Source organism: Mastacembelus armatus, chromosome 10 (genome assembly GCF_900324485.2).
Source record: "Mastacembelus armatus chromosome 10, fMasArm1.2, whole genome shotgun sequence".
Lineage (NCBI taxonomy): Eukaryota > Metazoa > Chordata > Actinopteri > Synbranchiformes > Mastacembelidae > Mastacembelus > Mastacembelus armatus.
Genome location: NC_046642.1, coordinates 9343220 through 9357135, shown reverse-complemented (window position 1 = coordinate 9357135; position 13916 = coordinate 9343220). Strand labels below are relative to the sequence as shown.

The window sequence follows — 13916 nt, the reverse complement described above, 5'->3', positions numbered from 1 at the left end:
ATTTTCTGTTGTAAAGAAAAGACAGACTTCATGTCATTTCCTCTTTTATTCCTGTTTTGTATCAACCTTTTTTTGCCTCTTGTATACATGAGCAGTTTATATTTCAGTATCCATCTCAGAAAAAAAGTCATTTACCCTCAGACATTTTTGAAATAAAACCCCTTCAAACATTTAGAGATGTAACAGACTATTAATCAAAGCTGGTACATATGAGCAGCAGTATGCATGCCAGAAGCATTTTATTCTGTATTACTTATTCCAGTAAGGCACTAAAAAGATTTTTGTTTCATAAAACTGCAGAGTCCTGGATAAGATTAGATTAGGAGTGCATATCTCAATTCCACAAAAGAAAATATGTTGCCATGTTAGTACACAACCCCTGACGCTAAAACACAAGCTGCAGTAATATATTTGTAGATAAATGGTTCAAGCTAGTACATGTTGAAATAACTGCTAGTCTAACTTCATGAAGAGAAGTTTCACCAAAATTGACTTTTGACATTTTTAACCAAAGGTTTATCTCTTATTTTGAAGCCTCAACTTCACACTCGAAAAACCCCAAACAGTGGAGTTATAGAGAAATTGCTGAATCACAGTCTAAAAGTCAGTTTTGGTGTAAGTCCACTTTAAGCATCGATGCGCTGCAAAGCTGTGTGATTCACAGCTTCTTAGCACAGTCAGGGCAGTAGATGTTATCTGCATGTATGACAAAGCGCTTGTTGGCCAGTGAGAGGCTGCACTTCTTGCAGTTGAAGCAATACTCGTGCCAGGAGTATCCCTCATAGTTCACCACGTTGGTGCCGTGGCCAAACCCTATACAGACAGAGACAGGACACCTGTCAGCACAACTCAGGTAAGGATGATAACAGAGACTATATCCAAAACTTCTCTATCATTCAGCACAGATTGGGTTTAAATAGTGAAAGATTTGAGATTGTAATTTAAAGCCCCTTTTTTAGGCTGTATTGTCATATTAAAACAATTGAGTTTGAGTTCTGGTGTTCAGATACTCCCATGATGCTGTAAACTACATTTAAACTCTTTCATGATGTTTCATTTATGCTCTTTGTAATATGTCAGTAGATTATAATCTATCAGAGACCATTATATTTGAGCAGGAAACACCCAAAGGAAGAAAACTAAAGTAATAATGTTTTCATTCGGTTTTCTATTAATCCCACAGTATTATTTAGGACGTCCAGACCTGTGATGGGGTTCTTGCAGCCATGGCACTTCTTGGCCACATCAGTCTTGTAGCAATCCACGCAGTAAACGTTGTTCTCATGGGAAGTGAAGCGAGCTCCTGCCAGGGGTTTACGGCAGGTGTTGCACACGAAACACTCAGAGTGCCAGGGCTGATCCTGGTAGCTGATCCCTCCAGAGGTGATGGGCTTTGAAAAACAGAAAAACTTTGATCATGATCTGATCTCAAACCTGAAGGCTATTCAACTGAAATAAAGTAAAGTGAAACTATATTTTTTTACCATGTAAGTTTTTATTGGATTTATATTGATAGGACACTCACTGTAGGAGGTAGATGAACAGATTATTATTATTGTTGTTGTTATTTTTTACAATAACAAATCATACACAATGTGACAATCAGTGCTTGTACCTGCTTGCAGTGGAAGCATTTCTTGGCAAACTTCTTGTCATGGCAGGGAGCACAGTAGATGTCATCACCCTTGGCCAGGAAACTCTGTGTGCGGATTGGCTGCTTGCATTCAAAGCAGGTGAAGCATTCCTCGTGCCACACCTTGTTCTTGTACTCCACGTTCTGGGATCCTGAAACACAAACACACACACACAAAAAACCAAACAAAACAAAACAAAAAAACATTTTGAGCTTATAGCCTCTTAACCACTGTAGTTTTTCATTGTTCTTTCTTCATAGTGCATCAGTTTGCGCCAACTTTTCAACTTTATGATGCTTACATGGGGTTAAATATTAAAATTCAAAACCACTTTTTTTTAACTTCATCTTTCAGTCAAACAGAAGTCTTCTACATGTTCGTGTAAAGTCATAGGTTTCTCTAAATCTAAGCCTGGTATCTCCACTGGAGTGTATATTACAGTTCTGTGGCCTTGAACAAACTTTGTAGACACATTAGTTTGTAATGAGTTAGCCTTCAGCAGGCTGCCACTTACTGAGGGGATTTAATGGATATAAATGAGAAAGCTTGCTATTCTAGGACCTCCAAGGTAACTGGTAATAATGAGTGCTCTTTATGTAGAACTTGACTCAATTATACTGAGCTTTGTATAGAGCAAAACAATATCACAGAGAGGTCAAAACAGAGATCAGGTGCAGCAAAACAACCTTACAAACCAAACAGACAGAATCAGATGTAAGAACTGATTATATTGATTTACACTTAAACTCGTCAAGGACAATAGTTGCATGTCAATACAAATCGATTGACCTTTTCATTCTAAAGATTGGTTCCAAATGTCACCCACTTGTCAGGAATATTTATGACTAAGAAAGAAACAACAATAACAAAAAAAACACCCTAATGTATTACTTATTAGGAAAATGCCAAAACCAGGATCATGCACCTTATCAGAGCTGTGTGGTTGTGATTCTGACTCAAATGTACCAACAGCTAAAACCTAATTGGCATATGGTATGTGATGTCACATGTTTTTAGTTGGACCTCACTCACTCCAAACCAAGTGCACAGATGACAACAAAAATACTGAAATCTTTAGTGAAACAACCAAATAGTTTTAATTGAAAGCTGTTTGCAGGAGCACACTGTGCATAGTAAGAAACCAATGGAGATAATAGGCTTTAAGGGCCTTTACAACACAATACCCACCTGGCATGACCACCTTATAGCAGCCCTGGCAACGGTTGCCATCCACGATGGAGCTACACTTGCCACACATTATCTTGCCATCGTCCCGGGCGCTGAAGGGCTCACTGGCCAGCGGCTTGTAGCACTTGGCACAGCGGAAACAGTCCTCATGCCAGTAGCGGTTCTTATGGTGCAGCTCCTGAACAGGGACAGGAGGGACAAGGTGAGCAGAGGTGCCCTCAGTAAGTCCTTGTGCAAACCTCATTAAAGTGGAGTTTGTTTACTCATCATGTGGACTGAGGCTCGGGGCCAAGACACCAGCCCATGTGGAAGGTACTAAAGTGGAGATGCAGTGAATTGGGATGTGGTGAGACATGAAGGAATTAGCTGGCTTAGTGATCCATGAAACATTTAGGGCCTTTTTAACATGATCTATTTTGAATGTCACGGTGAGAAAGCACAGGTGTAAATGCTAAAAATAAGGATGAATTCCATTTAGCTGCTTCAGTTTCTACTTTTCCTAACATGACAAGTCAACTTTCTGCTGTGAAAAAGGCCTTAAAAGCAGATAAGTCTACATATAGATTTTTTTTTTTGTTGTTGTTGTCTTTCGATTCTGATAAGAATCTGTCAAAATCCATAAAAACTAAATAACTGATGTGGAGCTAGTCAAAGTAAGACTTCAAACAAGAGGTCAGACCAATTGATTTTTAGGTTGTTTTTTGACTGAACATTGCTGGCCAACACAAACTAAGTATCTCTAAATTTTGAAATTTTGATTTTGGACATATTAGATTTTTCTTGTGAAAATTCTCATTCTTAAACTAAGTGAGCAATTTCAAATCCTGTAATCTGAAAATCATTACAAAGATTAACACAGGACTGTTTTTCTTATCTTGTGAAAAATGTCAGTCAGTAAGATTAAACCTTTGAATGAAATGAAATGTTTTCAGGACACATTTTATGTATGTGCTGTACAAAAATTATACTGTGTAAAAACATCTGCGTTTCATCTGTCTACACTTGACCTCTAAAGTTTGTTAATATGTTATTTAAATGCTTTATGTCTTCACTAATACACCCAGACACACTGTGTTTTCACCTTGGAGTCAGCCCCAATGGGGCGTCGGCACTCGGCGCAGGTGTTGGCGCAGAGCTTATCAAAGCACTTGGTGCATACGTGCTTGTCGTCCTTCTTCACGTACTTCTTCCCGTGCAGGTTGTCACGGCAGTAGTAGCAGTCAAAGCGATCAGTCATGGTGGAGGTGAGATAACTCCTGGGACCTGTAAAAAGGCAAAAGACGGTCAGATGATGCAGCTTTAATCTTCCCTACACGTCTGCTGATTTTCCACTTGACACCAGGTGGGGACAGTATTGCCTTTTATAATAACCCCCAGGGCTCACTGAACAATGAAGGCCAGTGTTAAAATGTCCCATTCAGCATTGATCAATATATTTTATCTAAGCAGTAAAGCACTTTAAACATCATTAAAACATTCAAGTACTTTACAACATGATGAAAAAAGAATCCAAAAATAGTGACAACAAATCCTGCACATTTGTGGCTGCTGGTCAGTGAACACCAAAGTGATGCTGAAAGCAGTTACTGTAAATCTGACCTCTTAAAATGCTAAACAAATCTATGTATGATCTTCTGTGTTTTCCCATTAGGACACAATGAGAAGCAGCTCTAACAGCAGCATACCTAACTGATGAGGGCAGTGTGACTGTGGTAAAAAAAAAACACATTAAGTAGCCCACAGATGTCTGCTTGTTGTCTGCATGCTTTCAGGCTTCCAGACATTTTATCAAGCTCTCCCTTGAAAGCTTATGTCATATTTTTAGACTGTCTGGCTCACTGCCTTTAACCCCCATCCAGAAGACCTCCCGGCCAGGTCCAGCACAGTCTCTCTTTTGTCTGCATTTTTGGTCAGGTTATTTTATTTTGGCTGTTAGTGTAAACACTGTAAACTCAGTTGCCCTTGTTTCTTCATTCATCAACATTCTGGCGTTCCAATCAGAAGCAGCGTCCGCTGGGAGCAGACTGAGTAGTTTCCTGGAACAAATGTGCACAGGGTGGAGTGTGTGGAGCTTTATCTACATTTGCATCACCTTAAAGCTCTCTCTCTCTCTCTCTCTCTCTCTCTCTCTCTCTCTCTCAAGATGTCAGGGAGAGCAGCTGAACAGTAAGCGAACTTTAGCAACAGTGATTTAGTGGGTGACAGATATCACTTTAATCCAGTTGAAACAACAGGAGCAATGGAGGAAACAATGGTTGGAATGGCATTTTGTCCTAGTAACCATAGGGACAAGGAAAATATTTACAAAAAGGGACTGCAGCTATTTAAGTGGGATGTGGTAAACAGCCGTGTGAAAGAGATGAGCCTCCAGGAGTGTGGTATGTGCCCCTGGTGTGTGTGTGTGTGTGCGAGGATGGATGGGATGGGGTTTTGAGGAAGTGAACTATCTGCAGCTGTGCACCAGGGATAAAGATTGGACTGAGCCCTGACATACCTCACCTCCATTTAATGGCACCGAAACAGTCAAAACACACACGTTCCAATGTGGTCATACACACACACACACACACACACACACACAATACTCGGGTCTCATTACTGGGCCCTGCCAGGGCAGAGATCTATTTTAGACTTGAATTTTCTATTTAAAGTGTGTTGACCTTCCAGAGGGGACAAATGGAGAGGGATGCAGAGTGGCAACTACTGGAGCTACGCAGTTATTGTGGTTCCAGTTGAAACACGTCCAGCATTTTAATCTTTTGTAAAAAATGGTGTGACAGCTGCCCCCTGTCAAACAGGCATGGCATGCACTGTCGTTCAGCTGTGGAAGGGAGCAAAATAAACCACTGTGATCCCTCTGAAGCAGAGTCCTCTTTAGTGAGAAAGGTCAGAGTGGGACCAGTTTGAGAGATGAGTCAGAGACTGGATAGAGTGGATCAAAGATGGAATGACACTAACAGTGTATCAGCTAAATCAGCGGCTAAGTTGTTAAAACCTTCTGTGCTTTTTTCACTTTGGATAATGACAGGATGCTTTTTTAAAGGCAGGTCGCCTACAAAATCAAGTCATTTCAACACAGTCACAGCTTGTTATTGTGGTGCTATGGAGACAAAGCAAATGCAGTGCTAACAAATATTCAAAAAAGTACAGCATAAACCGGGAACAGCCTGTACTTTTGTCTTTTGTGAGCCCCAAACTGTCATAATGTGCAAAAAAAAAACAAAAAAAAAACACACACACAATTAAATACTCCCTCAAAATCAGTGCATCAATATTGGCACTGTGTAATGTAACTATACACGCCTCCCCAACCAGAGGAACATTTTTGAGTTTAAATTTAGGCATTCAAGCATTGCTGCCATTCTTTTTGCTGGGAAACATAGTTTGAACATGTCACACACCAACAAAACAAACAAAGGCTCCAAAAAGCCATGTGGACCTCTGAGCTTGGACATTAATTTAACAGTTGCAGCCTGTAAACAATAAATTTCTCATAGAAATTCTTGTGTTCATTAGAAAAAGCTTCACTGAAAAATATATTACAGTTTAGTATCTAAATGGAATAATAATAATGTGTATCAGCTCTTTTTATTACTTCTAAAGCTAAATCACCCATATAAAAATACACTGGATTAACTGAAAAATCCTAAATACAATTTTTGGAAATACCAGGTTTTCACAGGACAGCAACAATATGTTAAACATTCTTTTACAAACTCACCTTATATTTAGGAGAATTCCCCCTGAGCTTACACATACGAACAATTTTGAACCTGATTATGAAAAATTATCTACTCACACCAGATTTGTAAATGTTACCTGAATGTTTGTAGAAGGTCATGTTTGGTTCCTGTCAGGAAGAAACAAAGGAACAAAGAAAGACAGGACACAAGGGCAGGAGGAGACAGTAGCATCCACAGAGGGTCAAACCCAGAGGCCACACAATCCCATTAAGCTATGAGGTGGCTGTATATACCCTTCTGTGACCCACACACACACACCCCCAAACCCATGTCCAAATCCAACCTTCGGCCCCTGCAGTCCTTTTTAGGGTATGCATTAGAGAATAGGGTGATGCAGAGGAGATAGATTAGGTGATACAGATTGGATTCCACTGCTGTAACATCAGAAGGTTTGAAAAAAAGAAAACAGTCTGAACATTTTGAAGGATAGCCACGAGGGATAACAGATATTCCCACTGCCCCAACATTAAAGGTTTTGTGTTCGGAACATGTAGCAATGACATGTTGGATCTTTCAACATCATAACAAAATAGATGCCTTGAAGGAGGTGCACATTGATATTACTGACTTAATGTACAGCATCCTACAGTATACTACGTACAGTAAGTATCCCTTCTTATATCTACATGATGGTTTATATATATATATATATATATGTGTGTGTGTGTGTGTGTGTGTGTGTACACTATCTATGTATCCACTTTTATATGTTGAATGTTCCAGAAGATAATGTGGTAACTGTAAAGTGAGCCAAAGTAGAGTATTTTTATGTGTGTGGCCTGTTTACCAGTCAGTGATGGATTCCTCTCTGTGTTGGCTTTGTAATTCTTATTCCAAGACAGAATATTTTCTAAAACCCCAGGATACGTCCACTGGATTCCTGAGGGAAATGCAAAAAGAGCATGAATCCTCTCACAAAAACGAATGTTGTAATAGTGAAAAAATTCCCTCCCCCAACAATGATACACGAAGCTCAGGACCAGAAATGGTCAGTTTTAGGATCATTATGAGTAAGTTGTGTTTGTATAGATCTGTTTTTGGTCGATACTCCTCAGGGGAATATGTGTCTCCTGAGCTGCTTAATACTACTTAATACTACACTATTTAAAGTTTGGCTGCTGTTTGATACTTGACAGGTAGTATACACTAGGTTTTCCTTTGTGCTTTTCTGCTAAAAAGAGTTGCCTGCTGCATCTGAAATCTATGTTCTGAGAGCAGTTCAAGTGAAGAAAAACAATGAAGTTATAGGCTGTAAACCAAAACAAAATATAAGAAAGATGCTGTAGAGCTGAGGGGAGATCAGATCAGATGATCATTTTTGGTTTGTTCATTACCACAGGTTGACACTGCCAAAATATTGTGCACTTATCTGATTCTTTGTTATTAAATAATGTTGATTATAGCAGTTTAAATTCATTTAAATGTTTAAAATCATTTAAATGACTATTTTGATTATTTCCAACTAACATGATGATCAAAATCATCATAATCATCATCATCATCATCATCATCATATATTCAGCAGCATAGCAAATGTGGCACTTTACCCTGAGCTTAAATGCAGAAACAGAGGATGATTATGGAAACGAGAGGAAACAGACAGCTTCAAGAAATGAGCTCTTACAGGAAATAAATTAGACTCATGATAAACACACTGAGCTCAGTTAGAAACTGCTATACCTTCCCTTTAAAATAAGAACCACTCATCTTTTAACTCTATTAAATAACCATCTTCAAACATCAAACACAAAGCAAAGTCAATACATTGAACTAGATTGTGTGCATCTGCATGTTTGTGCACTGTTGTTTAAAGGACATATGGTTGTAATTACAGATTTGATTTGGTCCATTACCACAGAGCACAACATTATATTTATCCTCTTTTTATAATCTGTTATCCAATTAGTCTAAACCCACAAAGACTAATTAATGTGCAGGAAGGCGCCATGTCTCCCTGTCTACAACAATTTGCCCAGTAGATGATCTGCTCTGTTTCTTCTCCACATCTATTTCTTTACATACTTATTTAAATCTGTTTGTCCTTGTTTCAGATGTTTTGATCTCTCCCCTCATCTCTTCTTTCTCCGTTGTTTTTATCTGTTTTTCCTCACCTGGGTGCATCTTGTTTTGGTCTGGCGGTGCAGCATTAAGGTAATGTGGATTGTGACAGTCAGAGGTGTGTAGATAGACTGAACAGGTGGCTAAACTCTTCCTAAACTAAGAATTGACAGATACAATAATGATGATGATGGTGCTTAACAAAGAATGGAGGCTGCTGAAAGCTGCATGATCTTGAATGTGCACAACAAACCACTGTGCGCTCATTACGTAACAATTACAGCGACTGACAACAAATACCACTACAAACAACATCAACTTTCAAGTCCAGGCAGAAAATAGTAACTTCATAGTTTCATGGTCTTTTGTCTTCTTGGATTAGTTTCAGTTTCATTCTTTCATCATGTTTCAATTGTCTGACCACGCTAACACACGTCTGATTTTACACTGTGTGCTGCATGTTAACTATCTCATCTGGTGACTGTGTGACTTCTACAGAGTCACTGCTGATAGACAATAAAGCTGGATAGATGGATGTAGCACCCACCATAAAGGCCCTGCTTTTTAAAGACAACACATAAGGAACATTCAACAAAACTTTTCCAAATGACAGAATCGTGGTTATAGTATTGGTGATTGAGTAATTTTCTACGTAGTTTCAGAAAAAAAGAGCATAAAGCTTCAAAATTGTCCAAACAGCTAATGAAAACAGACAGTAATATTAGCTTGCACATACAGGGCTTGCTTTTTGAAACTCATCAAAAAACTCTGCATATCAACAACTGTTTGGTAGCTGTTGCTTCCTGGCTACAAGTCCATCACCCTTCACCTCTCAAAAAAAGATAGATTTGAGGTTTGGCAACATACAGAAACAGGAAATCCGACATGTGCTTCCTGAGCAAATGAGAGCAAAAATATATGACTGGAACAAGCGAGCCACCCCCTTTTCACTAATAGCAACAGCAACAAAAGCCTTGAGTATGTGTCTGAGAGCTCGTTTCTCAACGTGACCTCTCCCCCTGGACATCCATGTGTTTTAGTCACTCTCCAAATCTGGTTAGTGGGCAGACAGACGAGTGACAGACTGAGCCACACTATCTCTGTTAGGGGAACTGTGACTCACCAGGCACAGAAAGAAAAACGTAGCGTCTCATTTGTCCACACAGAGCTCTATTGCAACACGTACACAAGGTCAGCAAGCAGTAGAAAAATCAGGGTGTGGCTTCAAGACCCAGACACACTTAGGTCAAATATTTGTGGTACAGGGGGACTCTGTCAACACAGTAACACTCCAGGATATGGCCTGGATAAGAGTGTTACCAGCGCACACACACACATGCATGCACACACACACACACAGAATAACTTTCAGATAAAACAAGAGCATTTCACCTCTCACATGACTCAAGGCTCTAAACACAGAGAGGTTGAGAGCTGTGGGTTCAGTTTTTTAGCCTGGATACCCACAAAACATAAGATTATATTTTTTTTCATGGACAGCGCATGTAATTTCCTGTGACATTTTCTGAGACTTGCATCACACAAACCTCAGTTTTGATAGCAAATGAAGCTTTCAGTTTGTACATTATATCAGTAAAAAGAAAAAAAAAGAAAACTTTTTCTCACCTCCTTTATCTTCCCTGAGACTTTATTAGTCTTTTTTAGCCTCGGCTTTATCTTTTCTGGCTGTATGTTTATGGTTTGGGGCATCTTTGTATTTTATTAACTTGACTAAAGGAGAGACCAGACATAGAACTGACTTTGTGCTGCAAAAAGACAGAATGTGCATGTGGGGGAAAAACAGTTCGAGCTATGTTAAACAAATGAGAACAGCAGAAATGAACCAAAAAGAACCCAGACTCCAGAGAGATGTGCGTTTTGCTGTTAATACATACAACATTTGCTTACTTAAAGTCAATACTTTTATCAGTAGCAGAGCAAATTTGTGTTACTTTACATTTTCTTACATTTTAATTCAAAAGAGGATGTGAGTGCATCTCATTGCTGCATAAAATCAGAAATACACTGGTTTCTCAGAAATCTTACAGAAGCTATCCCCATTTCTTTCTGACTGTCTTCCTCTTTCATCCACACAGGACCACAGCACAGGACAATTACTTTGACATCTGCTAGATAAGATGTCGCCTCTGCTCAGCTCGGCCAGCCCACATGGACAAACAAGCAGAATTGCCTATTTAGGAATCTTGTGCTGAACTGGTGAGAGCGCTGTTTCATGTGTTTCATCAACTCGGTCATCTACACTCTGGCACAACCTCTTTTGCTCTTCCACTGCCTTTCTGCTCCATTTTGCAATAATAAAAGAGATGATGAAACGAAAACACGAAGGCACCAAAGCTCCCAGTTGCCCTAGCGTGACAAATGTCCTCCTGCTGGCTTAATGGAGACCTCACAGCAACTGACATACAGCAGCTTCACTGAATAGCAATATAAATTATACACCAAATACCAGGCCAGCTACTCTGTTGGATTTGCCCATTGCTTTTGTGCTAATTTCAAAAACTAATCAAAAACTTTAAATGAAATACTCCTAAGATATATATCACTGTTAAAACACATCCATTAAAAATAGCTGTGTTTTTAAAGCTGAAATAAATTATAAAATTTATTACTTAAATTATATACGTTTTTATGGGTTTTAGAGGATGGTGAAGTCATACTGGAACCACAAGGAGGCCCGGTGTGCCAAAGAAAAGACTGTAATCTCCTGGTCTCTTTAATGACATCATTCATTTGGTTTGGCAGCTGCCCAAATCTGCAGGGAGGAGACCTAACAGTTTCACATGGTACCTTTGGGCTCTGCTGTTCATTATACAGTCACCAGCATCACTGCAGTACAGTCTTATGACCACACACCATCTGATGTGCAGGATAAATAGTTAAACATCTGTTGCAGTAGAACTGCAACTGTTCCTACAGTGCTGCGTTGGATTGCACTACACAGTATTGTTCAAGGCTTTATGTATGAAGGAGGGGTAGGCAGGTTAGCTGAACATCATAAGCTTCAGTAATAGGTCGATTGATTGAAGGAAAACTGCATCACACGACATTATATAGTGTAGTATGACGCAATAAAAATCTTTACTTGGGATATGTATGGAATATAAGTTTTGACACATTGTCTTATAGCCTAAGCTCGACTTTATATTGTAGTTGGATGCTGGCATAAAAACGTTACTCTGAAGAAATCAGTAGTTGTCAAATTGAGTATAAAGTGCAGTACTTCCCTCTGAAATGTAATGATGCAGAAGTACAGAGTATCATAAAATGGAAATTCATGCGTACACGTTGCCAACCCCAGAACTGTACTTAGGTATGTATTTGAGTACCTGTTGGGACCTACTTAGGCTTTAGCACCGGTGTTTCTGTTTTAAAAGATCATCCCTGGGAATAAGAATCACTCACTAACAGACAAAAGGTGAAACGCGGCGCGACAACATATAAGTGAAGACATATAAGTAAAGACGTGCCATGGCTGTGACAAAGAAGCACATCACCTGTTGCGCAGCGTAACAACGTGAGCAAACTGGATGGACTCAAAACAATTGTTCGCACTTTTGTCTGGTTTTTTTTAAGAACCTCCGTGAAACTGAGGCTGTAAGTGACTTCGTATATCCGATAAGGTAATAGCTGCCATTACGCATTTGGCATAACTGTTCCTTAATGGACCAAACAGAATTCTTGTGATAAACTTTTTCTGTAGCGCGCCTTGTTTTATAAAACCTGAAGTGATCTGAACATCTGCCTGGTAACCTGAGTTAATAACCAGCTGTGGACTTTGGACTCACCTCTGCAACGCGTATAGAAGAAGCGCCTTTCACTCGACACCAGCAGCGCGTCCGGTGGGTTTGGCAGAGAGGTAAAATCTGCGGAGGCGACGCAGCTTTAAAAGACAGGGAGAGGAGAGAAAAAAAAAAAAAACAACCGCAGGACATGTGCCAAACCTCTGTAAGCGCTCATAAACAATGACTTCAACCAGGAATTTACAAGCTCTTAGTAAAATTCTCTTTGGCCTTCCACTCGAAGCATAGGAGAGTCACTAGAAAATAAAATCATAGCTTTTGCGCATCGGCATCAGCAAACCGGAGGATTTCTCATGTTGTTTTTTAATTAAGAGGCAGGTCAGGCAGAAAACGTTTATTTCTGTTCACAAAAGATTTGCTGACTTGTTAATTGAATACACTTTGTCCTCCTGTATTGGCCTCACTCGTCTCCTTCTTTGGTAATGAATAGGAGAGGTACATCAAGATGACTCATTCTTAACCCAAAGTAAATACTTGCAGCCTGTAAACCTAACCCCTCAAGGTTAATCCATTACAATTACAAATCGGTGATGAAATTCCCCCATAGTTGTTCCTGTTATGTAACACAAAAGCTTTTAACACATAAACGGTGTCACTGAGACAAAACACTTATTTGAATCATCGTTTGAACCACATCCAAAGTGTATCCATCCCCCGAGATAAACATCTAAAAAAGAAAAAGGTGAGAGTGAGGATGTATTTCTCTGTAGAGTCAGGATGAAGGAATGAGGGGAGTATTTTCAGATCATATTATTTTGTGTTTAAGGCTGTCAGGGTTACTCAAACATCAAGCCTAAAAAAAAAAAAAAGACTATTTTATGAGCTGCAGCTTTATTTTCCTGCAACAATGTGTAATAAATATGTCTAAGCTCCAGATAGGTGACCCCTCACTCTGCATGTAAATACTGTACACAGTGGCTGTATCAATATATTTAGCAAGTATAATCAAGTTACTGTAGATGGGATTAATGCTGAAGTAGTCACATGGTGAGAAGTTTCACTGTGTACATGGTTACTGTGCATTTTACTAAACAAACAGGAAGCTGGGATGCATTCAAATGTAACACAGGATGCACAGCGTTAAATACATCTGTTAACCTGTTATTGCTGTAAAACAGTCTAAAGTGTAAAAAACACAGTCACTGAAGAATGTGACATGAGTGAGGCAGGAGTCTGAATCAGATTTAAAACTGAAGATACAGAGAGAGATCTACTGAAGCCTGAGCCGAGTGCTCCTCTGAAGCCACAGTTTCCTCTCTGGTCAGTAATTCCACAATACGGACATTGGTGAACAGACTGGAGGGAGTTGTGTCCATATTAGGAATATGTTACCTGTTACTTGTCATCAATTGAGCTGGGGAGAATAAAATTGCATCAGTCCAGGCTGCAAAAGGTGCAGCTTTGTATTATTGTATAATTTAATCATAAGATAAGCATGGTGTTGACTTCACATGGTGAATTCATTTTTTAAT

General features: G+C 39.3%; 1 protein-coding gene and 1 long non-coding RNA gene across 4 annotated transcripts; one reads left to right on the top strand and one right to left on the bottom strand.

Moving 5' to 3' along the window:
* Nucleotides 1-31: 31 nt before the first annotated feature.
* On the bottom strand, nt 32-12587 carry fhl1a (four and a half LIM domains 1a). Of its 3 annotated transcripts, XM_026329987.2 has the most exons (7): nt 12430-12559; nt 7353-7445; nt 3904-4085; nt 2823-3000; nt 1616-1785; nt 1205-1391; nt 32-813 (listed from the first exon to the last, which is right to left on the bottom strand). In XM_026329987.2, the coding sequence occupies exons 3-7, from the start codon at nt 4057-4059 to the stop codon at nt 659-661; spliced, it is 846 nt and encodes a 281-aa protein (XP_026185772.1). In that variant the 5' UTR covers nt 4060-4085; nt 7353-7445; nt 12430-12559; the 3' UTR covers nt 32-658. The 3 variants fall into 3 exon arrangements, with proteins under 3 accessions (XP_026185772.1, XP_026185771.1, XP_026185770.1); XM_026329986.1 differs by lacking the exon at nt 7353-7445 and having other exon boundaries at nt 12430-12587; XM_026329985.1 differs by lacking the exons at nt 7353-7445; nt 12430-12559 and adding an exon at nt 6642-6797.
* LOC117152695 (uncharacterized) lies at nt 6961-10735 on the top strand. The gene is made up of 3 exons (XR_004463158.1): nt 6961-7167; nt 8617-8716; nt 10720-10735. It is a non-coding gene; the product is annotated as an uncharacterized LOC117152695 (long non-coding RNA).
* Nucleotides 12588-13916: the final 1329 nt, after the last annotated feature.

Coding starts and splice junctions, on each gene's coding strand:
- fhl1a (XM_026329985.1), bottom strand. CDS start 6,663: ATGACCTTCTACAAACATTCAG. Junction 4,086..6,641: donor GACCTTCTACAAACATTCAG/GTAACATTTACA, acceptor GCCTTTTTACAG/GTCCCAGGAGTTATCTCACC. Junction 3,001..3,903: donor CCATTGGGGCTGACTCCAAG/GTGAAAACACAG, acceptor GTCCCTGTTCAG/GAGCTGCACCATAAGAACCG.